The 18,516-nt window shown below is 32.9% G+C and overlaps 1 protein-coding gene and 1 long non-coding RNA gene across 2 annotated transcripts; one reads left to right on the plus strand and one right to left on the minus strand.

The window, feature by feature from the left end:
• Positions 1 to 3,155: 3,155 nt before the first annotated feature.
• Positions 3,156 to 16,974, minus strand: LOC149481741 (FIGNL1-interacting regulator of recombination and mitosis-like). Its single transcript, XM_089705239.1, has 12 exons — positions 16,526 to 16,974; positions 16,142 to 16,267; positions 15,819 to 16,033; positions 14,877 to 15,034; positions 14,362 to 14,552; positions 13,462 to 13,604; positions 7,315 to 7,438; positions 6,523 to 6,685; positions 5,886 to 6,108; positions 5,122 to 5,452; positions 4,530 to 4,742; positions 3,156 to 3,780 (listed from the first exon to the last, which is right to left on the minus strand). Exons 1-12 carry the CDS (start codon positions 16,592 to 16,594, stop codon positions 3,157 to 3,159), a joined length of 2,580 nt encoding a protein of 859 aa, XP_089561365.1. The 5' UTR covers positions 16,595 to 16,974; the 3' UTR covers position 3,156.
• A 147-nt stretch (positions 16,975 to 17,121) lies between these two features.
• LOC149481742 (uncharacterized) lies at positions 17,122 to 18,516 on the plus strand. The gene is made up of 2 exons (XR_016316842.1): positions 17,122 to 17,450; positions 17,913 to 18,516. It is a non-coding gene; the product is annotated as an uncharacterized LOC149481742 (long non-coding RNA).

Raw genomic sequence — 18,516 nt, forward strand, 5'->3', positions numbered from 1 at the left:
AGTTTCCTTCAGACGCGCTCGGTTCGATCGGCTCGCGATGCGGAAGCGTTTTGAATTTGATTTGTGCCAAGACTTTTAGTTTAAGCGAAAGTTTTACGTTGCCACGAATTGTATCGATTGTCCGACCGACGGGCGACCGCTCGCGTGACTCGGGAGACGAATCGGCCTAAGAGTTCACGTTTTGGATGTGTAGTTTTGTATTTTTATGTGTTAGATATATGATTAGTATTTATTGCAATTAGATGTTATTTATTGTCGGCATCATACTCATGCGTTATTCCCGCACGACCTTACGAGTGCAATATACCTTCGAGTAGCTTTCTTACGTACTGGAAACTCGATGAATATCGATGTAGCGAACCGATTTTACATCCTCAGAACATTGGAAAAGATTAGTTGAACGGTAGGCTTGAAATGTTATCGTTGTTGACGAATATCTAAACTGTTTGTTACCGCGGACAGTGCATTAGTCGTTTCCCCACTTGTGTAAATAGTACCAAATGTAGAGATAAAGGTTTACGAGTGATATTAGTTCGTTGGTGATTACGAAAACGTACTGCCCAATAGAGGTCCACTGACTCTACCATTCCAATCGGATCGCAATCATTTTTACTATTATAGAAATTGTGACAAAACGTTTAGACGGTTGATGACATTTGTTGTATCACAGTTAATTATTGATAAGGTGGAAATTGAGTCGCACAAATTTAAAATAGCTTTTGATTAAAACTGCCTACTAATGTGGTGCCCCAAAATTCAAATGTACGTCACAAAAAATTTGGTCTTACCTTGCTACTCGTGCGTGAGCGAAGTATATTTATTAATTTTCATACATTATATAATATATTAGATTTCTATTAAATTTTGTGCTCAAAACTATTGGTATTTTGATAGATATTTTTTCAGCTTGGTTTCAAAGTAAAATGGTGAAAGTTCGCTCACGACCAGTGGCAAAGTTGTTTTATAAACGCACTGTGGATATAGCACTTGAATGTATAGAAAAATGAATGGTACAAGTAGATTTTGAACTTCTGTATAAACTTTTACTCATTCCGAGTATCCAGAAAATAGTTATATTTTAAATGTATTTTATGATCTTATTCACAGTACTTTGAGAATAATAAAAGTGACTATTTACTCTCCTACTGTATTATTTTGATAATTTATTTAGTACGTTAATATCGTCGTAAGTTGTAGCTGTATAAACGCTTTAGGCTTTACGCTTTATCGCAATAGCTAAGTTCGCGCTACGGATAAAACCCAATTAAGGCAATAATATAACGTATTATCATAATTTTAATTATTTTATTTAGTTAGCCAATTTTAAGTGTATTACTTGTAAAATTGCGCCATCACAATAAAATATGGGAGTGAATCAAATAGAGATAAGGCAACGTGAAAGTGTAACTTGGATATAAATGAAAAGCAGTATGATTTGTTTCTGTGTTACATGACATTTATGCGTGGTTTTACAGTAATGTACAGTTTAGCGATTAAAGACGGAAAGCGTAAATTCGAGTGCGACTGACGTTAGTTGATACTGATCGTAACGTGAGCTAAGGTCTTATTACCTCCGAGTATCAATTAATTATATTTTAATTGTCGGCCGGTGGCTCAGTGCCGTATCGACTTTGATCATTATTATGATTATTTGTTATTGCCGTACGGTCCGGCTTTTTTTTTCTTATATTATGATAAATAATATTTATATGATAAATTATAATCATGCGCCGATTCGCCACTGTTTTACCGGTATTATTATTATGGTTATGATTATTATATTTCACTTATTTGTAAAGATTTTTTTAACACAACAATAAATATAAATGTGAAATATTCTTTGTTTTATTGTTTATTCCTTATCCCTTTTATAAAGATGTCTACATCTATAGTCTATACTCTATACCAATAATAAAATTGGAGTGTCTGTTTTTAATATTGAAATAACCATTTTTACCGAATGCATATAGATGTATGTACACTGAACATTTACCAAAAAATGTAATTTGTACGCTGTCTGTCTGTTTGTTCCGGCTAATCAGAAACGGCTGGACCGATTTTGACGGGACACTTTCACTGACAGATAGCTGTTGTTATTAGAAGTAACTATTTTTTATACCGAGGTTCTCACAGGAACATTAGGATAAAAGGAAAATCTCATTCATGAAAGAGTTAGAAATATTAATCCAGTATTTTCAAACGCCAGTCTGTGATAAATTTCCTAGTATTGTTGCAGGCCTACGATACAAGCTGTCTTAGTGTAGGCCTGCAGGTCATATTATCTTTTAATCATCAGGTCCTATTATAATATTGTTGTATGTTTTATGTTTAATTAATTTAAGATAATGATTTCTATGTATTTAATTTTATATTTATGGTGAATAAATGATTATGATTATGATTATGAGTATTTTTTTGTTTAAGCACACTTATTCGTGGCGTTTCAATATGAAAATTTAACACCTTATAAATTAAAACACAATATACGTACCACAGATAATATAAGCTAAAAGAGCAAAAAAATTACTAATTTACAAAATTTATGACCGTGCTAACTGTTGATTAGCCTCGACATTTATATTATGTACAGCAACAGTCATACATCATCTCTGAAAATTTTACTACCTAACTAACACCTTTCATGAGATACAGCATGCTGGCAAACAGCAAAGTCTTAGTAATAGGAACCCATTTTCATTTTCCCTTTGGCTACAAAACTAATAATTGCAACAAATAATAATAATAGTAAAAAATTAGCCTGTTACCTCTTCACAACTTCACTATAGGCTGGCCTTACACCACAGATTAAATAAATAAATCCTTTATTTCATAAATCCGATTTTAGTCTACTAGTCCTTTAATTGCGTGAAAACCATACATACATACATACATACATAATTACAAACCTTTCCTCTTTATAATATTAGTATAGATAAGACCAACAGGAGCTGAGCCGCGCGGGTGAAACCGCGAAGCGCAGCTAGTTTACTATATTAGGTAGGAGAAACAAATATATGTACAGGGTTTCTGTAGTTCTTTTTTTTTTAATACAACCACAAGGACCAAGGTGCGATAATAGTACAAGAAAAATTGTAGACAATCTACTTGCTTATCTGCTATAGAGCTAGGAATAAATCATAAAATAAAAAACAGTGTTCAATGTTCAATTATATTTCTAAGCTTTACACAGACATTCAATAACCTACTTTTATGTTCTTCACTTAAAATATTTTCCTTGAGGTCGCACAGTAAAGTTGATTCTTCTTCTATTCTCAATATTAGATCTTCAATTTCATTCACATTTAATTTAACTCGCTTAGAACTAGGCTCGTTGTCGCTATCGTTATCAAAAAGTGAATCAATATCGGCCAAATCAAAATTACTTCTACTTTGACTTCGCTCCGACACTGAATTACATACTTGTGATTTCAAACACTTATGAGTATAAACATTTCTCTCTACATTTTCAAATTGATTTTTCAGCATGTTTATATCATTTTGAGTGTTTTTATACTCATTAAATTCAGTCAATACATCTTGTAATGAATCTTGCTGCACAATGTTATTAAATTCCTTTGATATAGGACTATTTTTAATAACATTAAATACGTATTGTCGTAATGCAAAATCTGCATTAATAAGCACTTTTTCGAAGACATCATGCAAGATATCAGGTTGTATATCTAAGTGACGATCGTATAAAGCACAAAATGTTGGAAATGAAAGATAGATGAGATCCAGGTTTTCTGATTGTAGTATCCGTGAAATTATATGGAGAATCTGTAAATAAAAGTTTAATTACATCGCGAAGAATTAACATAGTGATCTAACGAATTTAAATACAGCTTAAATATTTAAATATAAAGGTGTACAATAAGTTCCCACCGTTTTTTGACAAAATTTAATACTTTTGCCAAAGCAGGGTTTTTAAAATAAATAAAATTATTTATAAAAAATTATAATTTATAAAAAATATAAATTTTAAAATAGTTCACGAATCAACCTATTTTTTTTGGTATTTTCATAAGTTGTGAACCGCTCCTCCGACAGAAACATAATATGATATTGACCGCAATGATAGTCAGATGGTGCACTGTCTGGTGAATACAGCATGTGGGGTAGAACTTTATTTTTTTTTAACCCTGGAACCGCTACATGCTGGCCACGCGTTTAGCGCGTAACAAATTCGCTGCATGGGCTTTTTTCCCCATTAATATTTTGATGGTTTTGATGTGAATATTATTATTATGGGGATTGGATAGGGATATATTGTTCTTGAATTACAAACCCTTATCTTATTATCATCTACGAATTTTAACGGAAAATTTGTGAAATGCTATTTATCGAAAAACGGTGGGAATTTATTTGTACATCTAATACTATTCAATCAGACCAAATATTTAAGAAAATGCCATTATATGATCAATATTATAACCATAAACCATTCAATTCTTTTTGTTCATTAAAATTATAACAACTGTCGTTTTTTTTATTTTTAGGCATACATATTATATATGTATATTATTTACCTTAATTTTTACATATTTCGGTATTCTCTCCCTTAAAGATTCAGTTAGAATAATCATTCCTTCAATAAATCTAAAATACCAACTAGAGCTCTGATCAAATTCTTTAATATCATAGTTACATTTAGGGCAAGCTTTTCCCCACATTTTATCTAATAAATCCATAATATTGTTGTCATTATTTTTACAAGTTGCTGCCAAATTGATAAGTTGAATCTGAAAGGAAAATAGAAACTAACTCAGAAAACATATATTTTTTTTTTATAAAATGGAATTTTATCATATTTGCTACACAACATTTAGGAGAATAAGAGCACTATATAAATAACTAGCTTTCCGCCCGCGGCTTCGACCGCGTTTTCAAAGAAAAACCCGCATAGTTCCCTCTCCCTAGGGATGACTGAGATGAAACCCATGTGTTAATCCAAGTTACCCTCTAAATGTGTGCTAAATTTCATTATAATCGGTTCAATAGTATATGCGTGAAAGAGTTACAATCATACATACATACACATACATACATCCTCACAAACTTTCGCATTTATAATATAAGTAGGAAGGATTAATTGACTATTAATATAACCATTAATCTTACCATACAATCAATGTCTTCATCATCTTCTATTCTCAAACCATTGACCATTTTTTGTAACTTAACGAAAACTAATTGTTCTGCAATATACTGCACATTTGACGGCAAATTTGATATTTTTAAACCAATCCACACATTTTGTTTTTCCAGAATATTATACTGTTTATATATTAACAATTTATCCTGTTGTGAACATAGTTGAAACAGTCTTCTTAATGTATATAGGATATATATTTTTTGTGGAGAACTATGGAACGATTTGATGTTTCCTAGTTTTTGGTACACTTTTATTAAAGACATGAGTGTGTTGGAAAGTAGTCTTGGATCACATGATCTGGAAAATAAAGGTCTTATTAGTTTATTAGTTATTACCATTAGTATTTTCAATGGTATCATAAACATCAGTTAACAAGATCTCAAAAATAATCATTTTAATAACAATATTAAAGAGAAACATATGCTTTTGATGGTGTTTTAAAGATCGAAATTAAAAGCGCGGTTCTAAATATATTTGAGTACTAGGTTTCCGCCCGCGGCTTCGCCCGTGCAGTCAAAGAAAAACCAGCATAGTTTCCGTTCCCGTGGGATTTCCGGGATTGCGCCATTTTCCCGGGATAAAAAGTAGCCTATGTCCTGTCTCGGGTATCAAAATATTTCCATACCAAATTTCATGAAAATTGGTTCAGTAGTTTAGGCGTGATTGAGTAACAGACAGACAGACAGAGTTACTTTCGCATTTATAATATTAGTATGGATTAAGAAATTACCTTAATAACAGCTCCCATAAGTTTGCCGCGAAAACGGCGCTATAACAATCAGTATTTAACAAAGCCTCAAAAATAATGCGCTCTAAATGAGAAAATTCTTCAGAATTTAATGTTTTAGCAAAAGCCACTGTGACTGTTAACAAGTAAGCAAATAAACTGTACGTTTGATATTCGGATCCTCTCGCCAATTTTAACTTCATACTTATGTTAAACCATGTGTGACCTGGAACAGAACACATGAATAGTTTTTTTTTCATAATTTAAATTATACTTTACTTATATTATATACCAATAATAAAATTGGAGTGTCTGTCTGTAATATTAAAATAACCACTTTTTTACTAAATGCATATGGATGTATCAATTATTATGTGTACCAAAATAGTATTTTACAATTTTTGTCTGTCTGTCTGCTCCGGCTAATCTCTGGAACGGCTGGACCGATTTTGACAGGACTTTCACTGGCAGATAGCTGATGTTATAAGGAGTACCTCAGACTATTTTTTATTATGCTATTAGTAAAGTAGCAAGTATTATTAAAAGTTTAAATTGACAACATCCATGTAAGTAATTCTTTCATCTTTGCATTCAATTGTGCACTCATATTTTATCATAAAGTGTTAAAAAGTAAACTTACCTGAATGTAGTAATGAAAACACACGTTTCAATATTCGTATTTTTAAATCTCCAACTTCCATATTATTTATATTCAAAAGCTTCGTCATTATTGCCGCAAGTAGTAGAACATATCCAAAGTATGCATCTCCTTGTAATTTGCTATCATTAATGTTACAAATACACTGTAAAATTTATAAGATTTATTTTACTAATAATCCTACTTCCTATCCTATCCTATCCTACTAATCCTACTATAATCCTACTAGTCCTACTAATCCTACTTCCTACTAATATTATAAATGCGAAAGTTTGTGAGGATGGATGTGTGTGTGTGTTTGTTACTCTTTAACACAAATACTACTGAACCGATTACAATGAAATTTAGCACACATATAGATGGTAACTTGGATTAACACACAGGATAGGTTTTAGCACGGGAATCCCACGGGAACGGGAAATACACGAATTTTTCTTTTAAAACGCGGGCGAAGCCGCGGGCGGAAAGCTAATAGGTGATATTGGGAAGGCGAAATTATATAGGAAATTACTAAGATAACAAATAAAGAGTTTAAGATATTTCATTTAACAATTTTAAACCAATACATATTTTTAATCTACACTAAAATTATAAAGCTGAAGAGTTTGTTTGAACGCGCTAATCTCGGGAACTACTGGTCCGATTTGAAAAATTATTTCGGTGTTAGATAGCCCATTTATCAAGGTAGGTTATAGGCTATATATCATCACGCTACGACCAACAGGGGTGGAGCCACGGGGGTGAAACCGCGCGGAGCAGCTAGTATGTACTTACATAAAGAAATTTAGTGTCATTTACAAGCTGGTTGAGAAGTACCTCCAATGACACTATAATATTCGATTCTACCTGTCTTGAAAGCTTCGATTTTTGTTTTAAATCCAAATATGAAGTGTTGAAGCTGCAATATAATGTTCATCTTCATACATAATATATACATATTAATATGGTTTTATTTACCATCTTCCACCTTACTAAAACATCTTTTTACTATCATGTGAATTTGCCTTGATTTTTATTAAAAAAAGATTAAAGATAACAAAAATAGCTGTGTTTTACCTGAAAATAAAACACATATTAAATACTTACCTATATTTGAAGCTTACTTATTGAGAAGGTACCTAGCTTTTTCCGCCTATTTTCCCTCTCTTTCTCGTTGTATATATGCTATCTCTCTCGCACACGGCACACCTCCCACCAGGTGGCGCGGCCGGCGCACGATAATGTGCAGGCGCTTGATCTTCTTCATTGAGTCGAAATCCTCAACAGGTGGACGTTAAGTGTAAGCTTCAAATATAGGTAAGTATTTAATATGTGTTTTATTTTCAGGTAAAACACAGCTATTAAACACTTGACCGTAATTTGAAGCTTACTTATTGAGACCTGTTTGTTACCCACCTGGTGTACAATATATGGACGCCAATGTGAATTTGAATAGGTACATAAGTAATTACTTATTTCTTTATTTGAAAGAGTAAGGTGTGCAGATAGTATACCAATAAATCACACAAATTTTTATATTATTTATATTAACAATCCCAGATGAAAAGTTAATCAAATAAGAACCAAAAAGTTAATCATAATGATTAAAAGTATTAGAACTTATGAGATTGGTTCAAGCGTACCTTAGTTAACCTTTTGGGCTTGAAAAGTTAAAGTTACTACAATTTTCACTATCTTTAGCGTAAATCTGCGAAAGCGCCAGTAACGACTTTCAATTACGCATTTAGATGTTACTTACAAAATGAAGCAACAGCTGATCCCGACGAGGCAAAAATACCTCAAACTCAAACCTTTATTTATTCAATTAGAACTCTGTAGAAGCACAATTGAATCATCTTAACATAGAATTACCACCTGTCTCAACTCACACAGTTTTAACCCAACCTGCTACAAGCGGACAAGAAGAGAACTTGGTCCTTACTTTTGGGGTCAGAAATAAATTTAAAAGGTCACCCCTTGAATAAGGCAATAAAATATCAAAACAGGTAAACGGTTTTAATTATAATACAGATTTTTAACATCCAACCAAACCGTGCGGTATCTATTAATGTTTAGAGCCAACGCCACCAATCATAATCTAAACATGGCTAGTACTTTCAGTACAATGCATGAATTATTTATTTAAAACTGATAGGTCATAAACTCTGTACTGGAAACAAATATACTGAACTTAAGAGACTAAAATGATAAGGAGCTTATCTGTGTCCCAAAACTGCAATTACTACAGCCAAGTACGTTACTTTTAATCAATTCGGTTTTAAGATATAATTATGATTTACATCAGAACTTATATACCGAAAGCCTCGGGACTACATAACGTGACTTATCTTCTTATTCTTATACTTATATAAAAATGAATCGCAAAATGTGTTGGTAAGCGCATAACTCGAGAACGGCTGAACCGATTTCGATAATTCTTTTTATATTCCTTGTAGTACGAGGATGGTTTTTATGTAGAGAAAACGTAAGTACCACGAGCGAAGCCGGGGCGGACCGCTAGTTTATAATAATAGTGTTTGTGCACAACACTAGGCAGTCAACAGCTATATGAACGTCAGATAGGAAAAGAGCCAAATTTATCCAGTCAGTAACAAAGGATTTTAACTATAGTTACTTTATTCTAATTCAACCAACTGCTACTAGCTACTCCGTATGTCTTTTGGATAGACGGAGGCAAATAGGATTTTTATTCCAACTATATCATTTGATATTTTGAAAATGTACTCCACATTTTCATACCGTCAGAGTCATTTTGCAGATTATAGTGGTGCAGCACTGAACACTGTCTATTAGGTGGCTGATGCTGCTGACCGGGCCTTCAGTTCCGCTTTCCAGAATACCTTCACCCTTCTAGGTGTTACTACTACTGAAATAGCGGTACTCTATCGCGTCGTTCAGGTCTCTAACTGACATAATGGCAAGAGAGATTATAAGCTTAACTATGCATTATTATGTTAAGGAATATGGTGGGTTTTGAATACTATCGTCGTCTGAAAGTATCTCCTTTCGATTAACTGCATTAAGGATGCAGATCTGATCCCATCTTTGTTCCGTAGGAATGCTACGACAGTCTAAACGTTACACTGAACAAAGAAAATTGCCCTGAATATAGTCGGTTGTTCCAACATCCGTAATATGGCTAGCCTAAGGTTAGTTATCCCTTGATTGTGACTGCTACCAATGGAGGCATTGCTCTTGTGTTGTCCACAGTTGTGCGAGTGCAAAAATGAAGAACTGAGCTCGTGGGGAGCTATGTCGAATGAATCTGTGTTAAGATTATGACAGTATAGGACAGTTAGCTGTGGATGCGAAGACAGGACATTACTTTATTCATCCGTAAACACGCGAGGCAGCCACGGACAGCGATATAGCAAGAACTAAACTAGCAAAGTTTAGTTCGCTTACCAGACTTTGTCATGTTTTAAATGCAGTATATCCTCTGAATAGCATTGCATTTATGACTATTGATAAACTTAATTCACCCGTAAACACGAGAAGCAGGCACGGATAGCGATATAGCAAGAACTAAACCAGCAAAGTTTAGTTCGATTACCAGACTTATATTTTAAAAGCCGTATAGCCTGTACATTTCATTTATTGCCCCCCCCCCCTCAAAGCAAAGAAATGAGAAGTCATTTGGCAGAGCTTTCTCGTTAAGGGTAGGGGTTCCAAGTAATATCTAATAATAAGAGGCTTTTGTTTGGAAAGATTGACTTTCCGTTATTTATCCTCTATCCTATGTAACTCAACAGTCAGTATTCTCAGCATTCGTTGAGTACTTAAACGTTTTACGTTAATAGTTGTATATAACTTTATTATACAATATAATAATCCTGGTGGGATGACAAAAAAACTTGTCTAACAAACGATTATCCTAATCCCTCAGCGATTTATTGTTTGAGCCCCGAAGAAAAATCTCATGGGTGCAATAATGAGGTCAAATGGGTTGAAAAACGAGTCAAATAAATTGCCTACAAGACCGGGCAACTAAAATAGGCCTATGAGAGGTCAACTATACGTAATCAATCGTCATTTGTTACATTCAATCGCTTTGCGATTAAAAAATCTCTTCCGATGTTTGTATATGAAAATTGGTCGGCTAGTGCCATTTAATTACGATACCAAACATACCGTTGACACAAGGCTTGGTGACAATCCTCGAAACCACCGCCACAAATCATCTGCGAGATGATATTTGATCCGACTCGCCTTCCTTTGTTGTGATTAGGCTTTGCATTGGTAAATACAATTTGTTCAATTCCAATTTCCATAATTGGTAAACCAATGGTGGTTTCCTGATTCCTGAAGCGTAAACTTTTAGGATACGAAGTATCAATTTCATGCGCCCATTATTTGACGTATCTAACCTTTATTGTATTTTATTAGGTCATTTACTATACTGCCCACTGTGAAGTAGATTTCAAAACCTTTTTCTACCTACCTTAGAAGAGTGAAGATCCGATACGGTCATATCCAAAACTTCTTTCGTGGGTCCTCGTTGACAAAAGCAAATATCTATGATCATTTTAATGATCAATCCTTTGTATATTTGCACCAATCGCCATTAAAGCCCCGCGAGGGCTGATATATATTTGCACCATTTCCCCGTGGGGACGGTTGTTATCAAAGCCCCGCGAAGGCTGATATATATTTGCACCATGTCTCCGTGAGGTACTGTTGTAATCAAAGCCCCGCGAGGGCTGATATATATTTGCACCATTTCTCCATGAGGGACGGTTGTAATCAAAGCCCCGCGAGGGCTGATATATATTCGCACCATCTTTTCCGTGAGGGACGATTGTAATCAAAGCCCCGCGAGGGCCGATATATATTTGCACCATTTCCCTGCGAGCGACAGCTGCGCGAGGGATGTTTGTAACTAGAAATAAGTAGGGCCTGCCAAAAAATGCTTAAGAGACACCCTGCGAGGGTGAATTTGACCTGGCTAACCCCTGCGAGGAGTAGTGGCCACATTTATGTATTCTGCTTCGAGCAAGAATACACCTTAGTGCTAATATAAAAATAGCAGTAAATAATCATTTAAATAATATAGCAATTAACAAGGTCCTTTAACTTATTTTCCAATGTTAGCGACATTTAATAAATTCATAATTCAAATCAATTCACTAAATTTTAAAATGAACTTCGATTCATATTTATTTTTGTTCATGCAATCGATGTAACATTTAGTTGCTTTATATCCGTTAACATTCCTTACGAACGCAACCATACCGTCGTAGGACGTTATAATATTTAATTGCACAAAATAATCTCCACTCACCCGCAATTTTTTACTTTTTGTCAAGGTGTACAAGTTTATAATATTATTCTAAAACGTTAGAAGTGAATTGTAAATCCTTTGAAATAAGTGTATCTAAATCTAATTAATTATATTAAGATATCTCGATAATTATTATACGATAACCCTTTCAGCACAAGTTCAGTAAACCAAAGAATTTAATTGTAAAATTTTTGGTACTTACTCGTTTTAACAAAAAAGTTGCATCATTTGAACATAGGAAACGTAATTTTCAATCAAATTAGCCGTGTGTAATATGTCTATTTTCACATAAAAACGGATCAGAATAATACTCATAAAAGGACACGTATAGACTACGGATAGTTTTGAATGTGTGGAACATTCATGGTACGTATCTACTATACATGAGCGAATTCCATCATTATTCAGTTGAGCGGTAACTCCCGTACGATTTATAAAATAATATCACAACGTGTTCTGACATGTCGTGACTTCTTGGAGCTGACTCATCTCGTTCGATAATTTTTAGTAATAAACTATGATAGGAATTCCGAACCGTTCCTAGCGATAACGACAATGTAATAAAGTCGTAGCAATGGATTGTATGCCTGTAAAGCTTTGAGTTGGCTCATATCCATACTAAGTATTAATTGTAATTTTTCCACGAAAAATTCACTTGTACCCTTGTAATAAAAACACATTATTAAAAATGAAATAAAATATTAAAAATATCTATATACAAGAGAGGGTATTTGATATATCATATCAAATAATCACAAAAGTAATATTAACGATTCGAGTAAAGCCGAACGGTAACACCGTTAAAATAGCTTTACTCACAGTATTAAAAATTCAAATATTAATTAGTACATATTGCATAATGAAATATTTCAAAAGAAAAGTTACTATTTCAAGTAAAATGTAACGGTTGTATCGTTAATTTTAAATATCTTTATTCATGCTATTAAGTATTTAAGCATATTGAAAAATAAACTATTGCTGAAGGATTCATTAAAAACCTCAGCATTTTAAATAAAGTCCAACGATTATACCGTTGACTTTAAAGATTTTTACTCATTTTTAAGTAAAATATTATTAGAATAGATGTAAAAATAACTCACTGTACCGATCCGACGGAATACACTTTTTAACACTTTTAGCACTTGCTTTAAGCAATACTTAATACTTAATAGCACCAAGGTTGTAGTCTTGTAGACAACCTTCTCGCGGCGGAAGCTAGACGCCAATGAAGAAGATCAAGCGCCTGCACATTATCGTGCGCCGGCCGCGCCACCTGGTGGGAGGTGTGCCGTGTGCGAGAGAGATAGCATATATACAACGAGAAAGAGAGGGAAAATAGGCGGAAAAAGCTAGGTACCTTCTCAATAAGTAAGCTTCAAATTACGGTCAAGTGTTTAATGATTCTTTCATTTCATTTCATTCTCAAATAAAAAAATAAACTGTCAAGATTAGGTTCTGGATTTTTTATTTAAGACGCAAGAAATAAAGTACCTAATGATTTCCTTTAAACTTACATAATATTATAGATTTTTATCTAGTGAACATTTTTGAACTGCAGTTCAAAAATGTTAATCTAAATACTAAAAAGCTAATAACAACACTTTTCACTTTAGCGCTAATAATATGTAAAAGTCACTTACGTAAACAAATAAATTAATGTATCCAGTATATCTTCATGATCATTACATGTCGCATTCTTGAATATATTACATAACTTCGATAATATTCTAATCCCAAAACTTGCAACTTTTACAGATCTTAATATAGCCTTATCATCATTTACCTGAAACATTTCAAATAAGGTGTAATTTTTTAATCAGTTTTTGCTTAAAGAATGATCCAGCATGAAGCTCCAGAAATACCTATTAAAATTTCAGTAGCTGGCAAAGAAAAGGAGTAGCTTTTCTTGATAGGTATTTGGGCTAAAGGATGTGAGATACTAGAGATAATAAAGATGAGAGACGAGTTTCACATATGTAATATATTAGGACTCAGTAAAGAAAAAGAAAAAGCAAGAATTGGAATGATAGGTTGTAGGTAGGTAGGTAGTAAAAATACATAAGGATGATTTACTTTACAGTCTACAGTATGTCAACAGACCATGTGAGACCGCCTCCTTGGTACAGTGGTTGGCGCGTGAGCGTAGCACCGAGGAGTCCTGGGTTCGATTCCCGGTAGAAACAAAGAAAAAATATATCTTGGTCCAGTAGGACACAGAAGGCTGATCACCTACTTGTCCCTCAAGAAAATCGGTCAGTGAAACAGATGTATAATGCATCTGCCCCTTACCTCTAGGGGACATGGGACTTCACTTTATGTGGCCCAACCGCAGCACGATCAAACATAATTGTATACTTTTCACATAAAGTGTTGTTCACATAAAGTTTATATCGTCGTTTAAGTGTAAGTCGATGGATATTGTTTCATTTATTTCTTGGGCCTGGGCCCTGCACGGCGCAGCATGAATCAAACTAAATTTTTCTGACACATTATAAAGCCAAGAAGATAAATAAACAGATTTAGAAACTTAAAGATATTACCTCTAAACCTGTTTTCATATTGTTTCTTATCATTTCAATGAAGAGCTTTGTACACTTATTATAAATATCCTTGTCTAACAAGTATTTAGAATACTTTTCACAAATTGCAGTATAGGCTTTCCACTGCTCTGCCATAGTTTTTACATCCAGTGCTTGTGCTACTTCACCAATTTTTAGATTTATGTCTAAAGCTGAAAAAATAGACTTTTAATGTTATTTTTTGGACTATGTATTTTTGGTAGCGTTCAAGTATTATGTAACGCAATTTTTGAAGATTTTTGACCGTCCCCCCCCCCTCTCAAAAATTTAGTTACGTAATACTTGAACGGTCCCTTTTAGTGTCCATAATATAGATCCAAATAATTAAAAAAGTCATCTCTACTGAGAATGATCTCACACAATGTAAACCAATAAAATTTATTTAATCTTTATAATAATTTGCCTAAAGCACATATTTTATTCACATTATCTGTTTAAAAATACTAAAAGTGGAGTGATAGTGAAATAGTCAATACCTTCTAATAAGACATCTAATTGATATGATTCACTTAAATCAAATGTATAGTGTTTCTCCATTGACATCAGATATGTTAGTTGCAGTTCATGGCAAGTTCGGAACAAGTCTTTTAACTGTTTTTCCACCTTATTTATATACACTCCATACAAACATTCACTGAAAATAGAGATCAAAATCATATAACTTAACTAGCTGCTGTACTCTATATATTATATAAAAATGAAATCCGTTTCGCGTTGTCACGGCATCACGCGTGAACGGGTGGACCGATTTCGATAATTCTTTTTTTATTATATTCCTTGAAGTACGAGTATGGTTCTTATGTAGAGAAAACGTAAATATGTACCACGGGCGAAGCCGGGGCGGACTGCTAGTATATTATACAAACCACATAATCTGGCTTTGCCTCAGTTGATCTGACTCAAATAAAGCCTTACTTGATGAATATTATGAAGCTTTTAATCATAAAGGAATTTTTATAAGTTTAATCATTAAGAAACAAACAAAAAATATGATGTGTTTGTTTAATTCAAAACGCTAATCTCAGGAACAACAAGTCCAATTTGAATAATTCTTTCAGTATTAGATTGCCAGTTTATCTAAGAAGGGTACAGGGTATATATCACACTTAGACAAATAGGAGCGGGACAATGCAGATAAATTTTTGGGGCATAGTGTTTATATTATAAACTAGCTGTGCCCTGTAGTTTTACCCGTAGTGCTCCACTCCTGTTGGTCTTAGCGTGATGATATATAGCCTATCGCCTTCCTCAATAAATGGACTATCTAACACCGAAAGTATTTTTAAAATTGGACCAGTACTTCCTGAGATAAGTGCGTTCAAACAAACAAACTCTTCAGCTTTATAATATTAGTATAAAGTATAATATAAGTATTTGGTATTGAAACTTGAAAGTTTATAATCTGATTAATAAATCACCTGTCCTTGCAGTGAGTAAACACTGACAAAATAATATTTCCTGTGATGGTTGGATATGTCTTCATACTACAGCAAGCCAAAGCAAAAGACTCTATTACATTTATTATATAGCTTGATAGCATTTGGAGTAGACACACTGCATCTTCTATGTGCTCACATAATCTTAAGATTTCCAAATTGGTGTCTTCTAATGCTTTTGCTATGGCATTTAAGCACTGAAATTAATAAAATAACATATGCAATAAATGTATTAAAGCTGAAAATAATATTTTTTTCAGTATATAACTACAGACATTATACAAAGATACAAACTATAATATTACCTGATAAATGCATGTTTCGCAGTCTTGCAATACCTCATTAAAGTATTTAATTGATATTAGTTTCTTGTCCTTACATAGAGATGACTTTAAACTATGTAATAGAGTTTTATATGTCTCTGTATCCATCTGTATGTTTCATTCAGGATAAATATTTTCATCTAATTATGATTTTATCACATTATTTTAATCTAATGAATGAATGCTTTATCTATAAACAATAAAATTAAAAATGTAATTGCAATGCAATGAAATAAACTTTCTAATAGTTATGTTAATCGCTATAATTTAAAAATGTAAATAATAAATTTAAAGCGATAAGTAGGTATCTCATGAATTTATTATTCCTTTGGATATGGTATTAAGTCATTATTTTTAAAAGGATACGGTAATAACATCATTGTTGGCTTCAAAACTTGTTTCAGAAAATACATCCGAGCTTTGAGAATCGTCCATTTCAAATTTCAATGTTATGTTACTAATAATTCCACGAATTTCATTTGAATAACAGAATGCATTTAAAAATAATATAATGGCATATTATACAATTGTAATATAAATTAGAAATCAACTTATTATCAACACCATTATTTACTTTGGAAGACTTTCCCAGTTCCCCGGACCCCGTTCCCGCTGAAAGAAATGTCAAATGTCAATTAGAAAATAGTGCGTAACCACAGAGTACTTATTATACGTAGAATACTGCCACAGAGCAAGTAATATAGTAATTACGGCCATCATCCTTCATATTTATGTTAATGTCGGTTGTTTTATTTATATGACAGATCATTGAGTGTATCTTGAGTGTATTGTTCACGTATAATTAAATATACTGTTCAGTCCACAGGTTCAGTCCTTCTCTTGTTCTTCTGTATAAATTCCTTTTTCCCTTTTTACAAATTTAATATTAGTTAACCCATTTTAATAATTCAAACCACCTTTAAAATTTATAATCATGCAATCCTAACTTAATCGCTAATGCGACTAAACTATAGTACGACATAAAAGAGATGAAATTAATTATTTTGGAACTAATTCGTTTTTCATTACCTGGCAACCCTGAATTGCCAATGTAGCTGTCAAGTTGAATAAAAATTTGTTGTTTTTTTCGTGAAGTGGAGAATTATTGAGATAAAATTGTTATTTAGAACAAGAAATTTAAATAAAAAAGGAGACATCATGAAAAAGGTTAAACGTAGCGGTGTCCGTGATGTCGTGTATAAAGTTTTTATTCGGTGTTTGTCCGAATTTCAAGCTGGAAAGTTATTGACTGATTTGGAAAACGTTTACAAACGTACAGCAGAATATACCGGTGAGATTCCATTTATTTTTGTTCAGTACTACGTAAAATAGAATATTCCATTAGTGACGAGTGTTAAATGTCTGTATGTATGGCGATTATTACGTTTTCGCAATTTAATTTGAGGTTATTTGTATGTAAACAAAAACTTGTTTTTATAGTGCGACCAGCACAATTTGAGTCAAGAAGTTATATCCAATCCAACCAGCCTCAAATAAAGTACCTAGTTTAGATTTTACTACATAGTATAGTGATAATTGTTTTCATACAGCTATCTATTAATCAATCAAACCATAAGAAAAAAAATCATATTTTAGATTTAGCTTACTAACTACTTACTAGTGTAGCGCAGGGACGCTGGCCTCCTACATTAAAAAAAAATTAATAAAATAAAGGAAGTTTTAGTTTTAAGCTACTATAAAAATATGTTAAATGTACTATTTGATTTTATTCATCTTAATTCGTTTGTTATAGGGGTTTCTGAAAGCACAGTACGCAGGATAGTAGAGGAAGGGAGTAGAAATGAAGGCAAATTTTCAACGCCAGCCAAACATAGGAGAGGTACTTCGAAACAGAGTGATGATCAGTCCTTTGAAGGAGTAGAATATTTAGATTTTGATGAATTATATTAATGTACAAAATTTATCTACAAAAAAAAATAAAAATATGTAGTTTTCAAATCGCCTTGTTTTTTTTCTACCCGACGGACCCAGAAAGAGGGTAATGTGTTTGAGCTGCATGTATGCTTGTTTGTTTGTATGTTTGATTCTATGTGCGCCTCTGCAGTCTAAACACTTGACCGATTTTTATAAAATAACTAATTCCAAATACATTTAAGTAAAATTTGACCTAGGTAGGTCAATTAAAATACTAATGTATTTTTGTCTTAAATTTACACTATTGCTACAATGAAACAATTATAACGGTTTAAATCGCGGTATTTATTTTAGATTATATTATATAGATTTTTAGATTTTTATTCTATAGTATCAAGATCGCTTGCGTCGCAGTATCAGTGTTGCTATATGAGCGACGGTGGCGCCCTCATTTATTTTCATCTCTTTTGTGTCGCACTGTA

Source organism: Colias philodice, chromosome 16 (genome assembly GCF_061535455.1).
Source record: "Colias philodice isolate Cphi_HAF_F1 chromosome 16, ilColPhil1 Martin Lab GWU primary, whole genome shotgun sequence".
Classification (NCBI taxonomy): Eukaryota; Metazoa; Arthropoda; class Insecta; order Lepidoptera; family Pieridae; genus Colias; species Colias philodice.

Bases quoted from the DNA above. Each gene is read 5' to 3' on its own strand.
- LOC149481741 (XM_089705239.1), bottom strand. From the start codon at position 16,594: ATGGACGATTCTCAAAGCTCGGATGTATTTTCTGAAACAAGTTTTGAA. The intron at 4,743-5,121 runs GTAAGATTAATG...TTTTCCTTTCAG, and splicing joins ATGAAGACATTGATTGTATG to ATTCAACTTATCAATTTGGC. The intron at 3,781-4,529 runs GTAAATAATATA...TTTTATTTACAG, and splicing joins CGAAATATGTAAAAATTAAG to ATTCTCCATATAATTTCACG.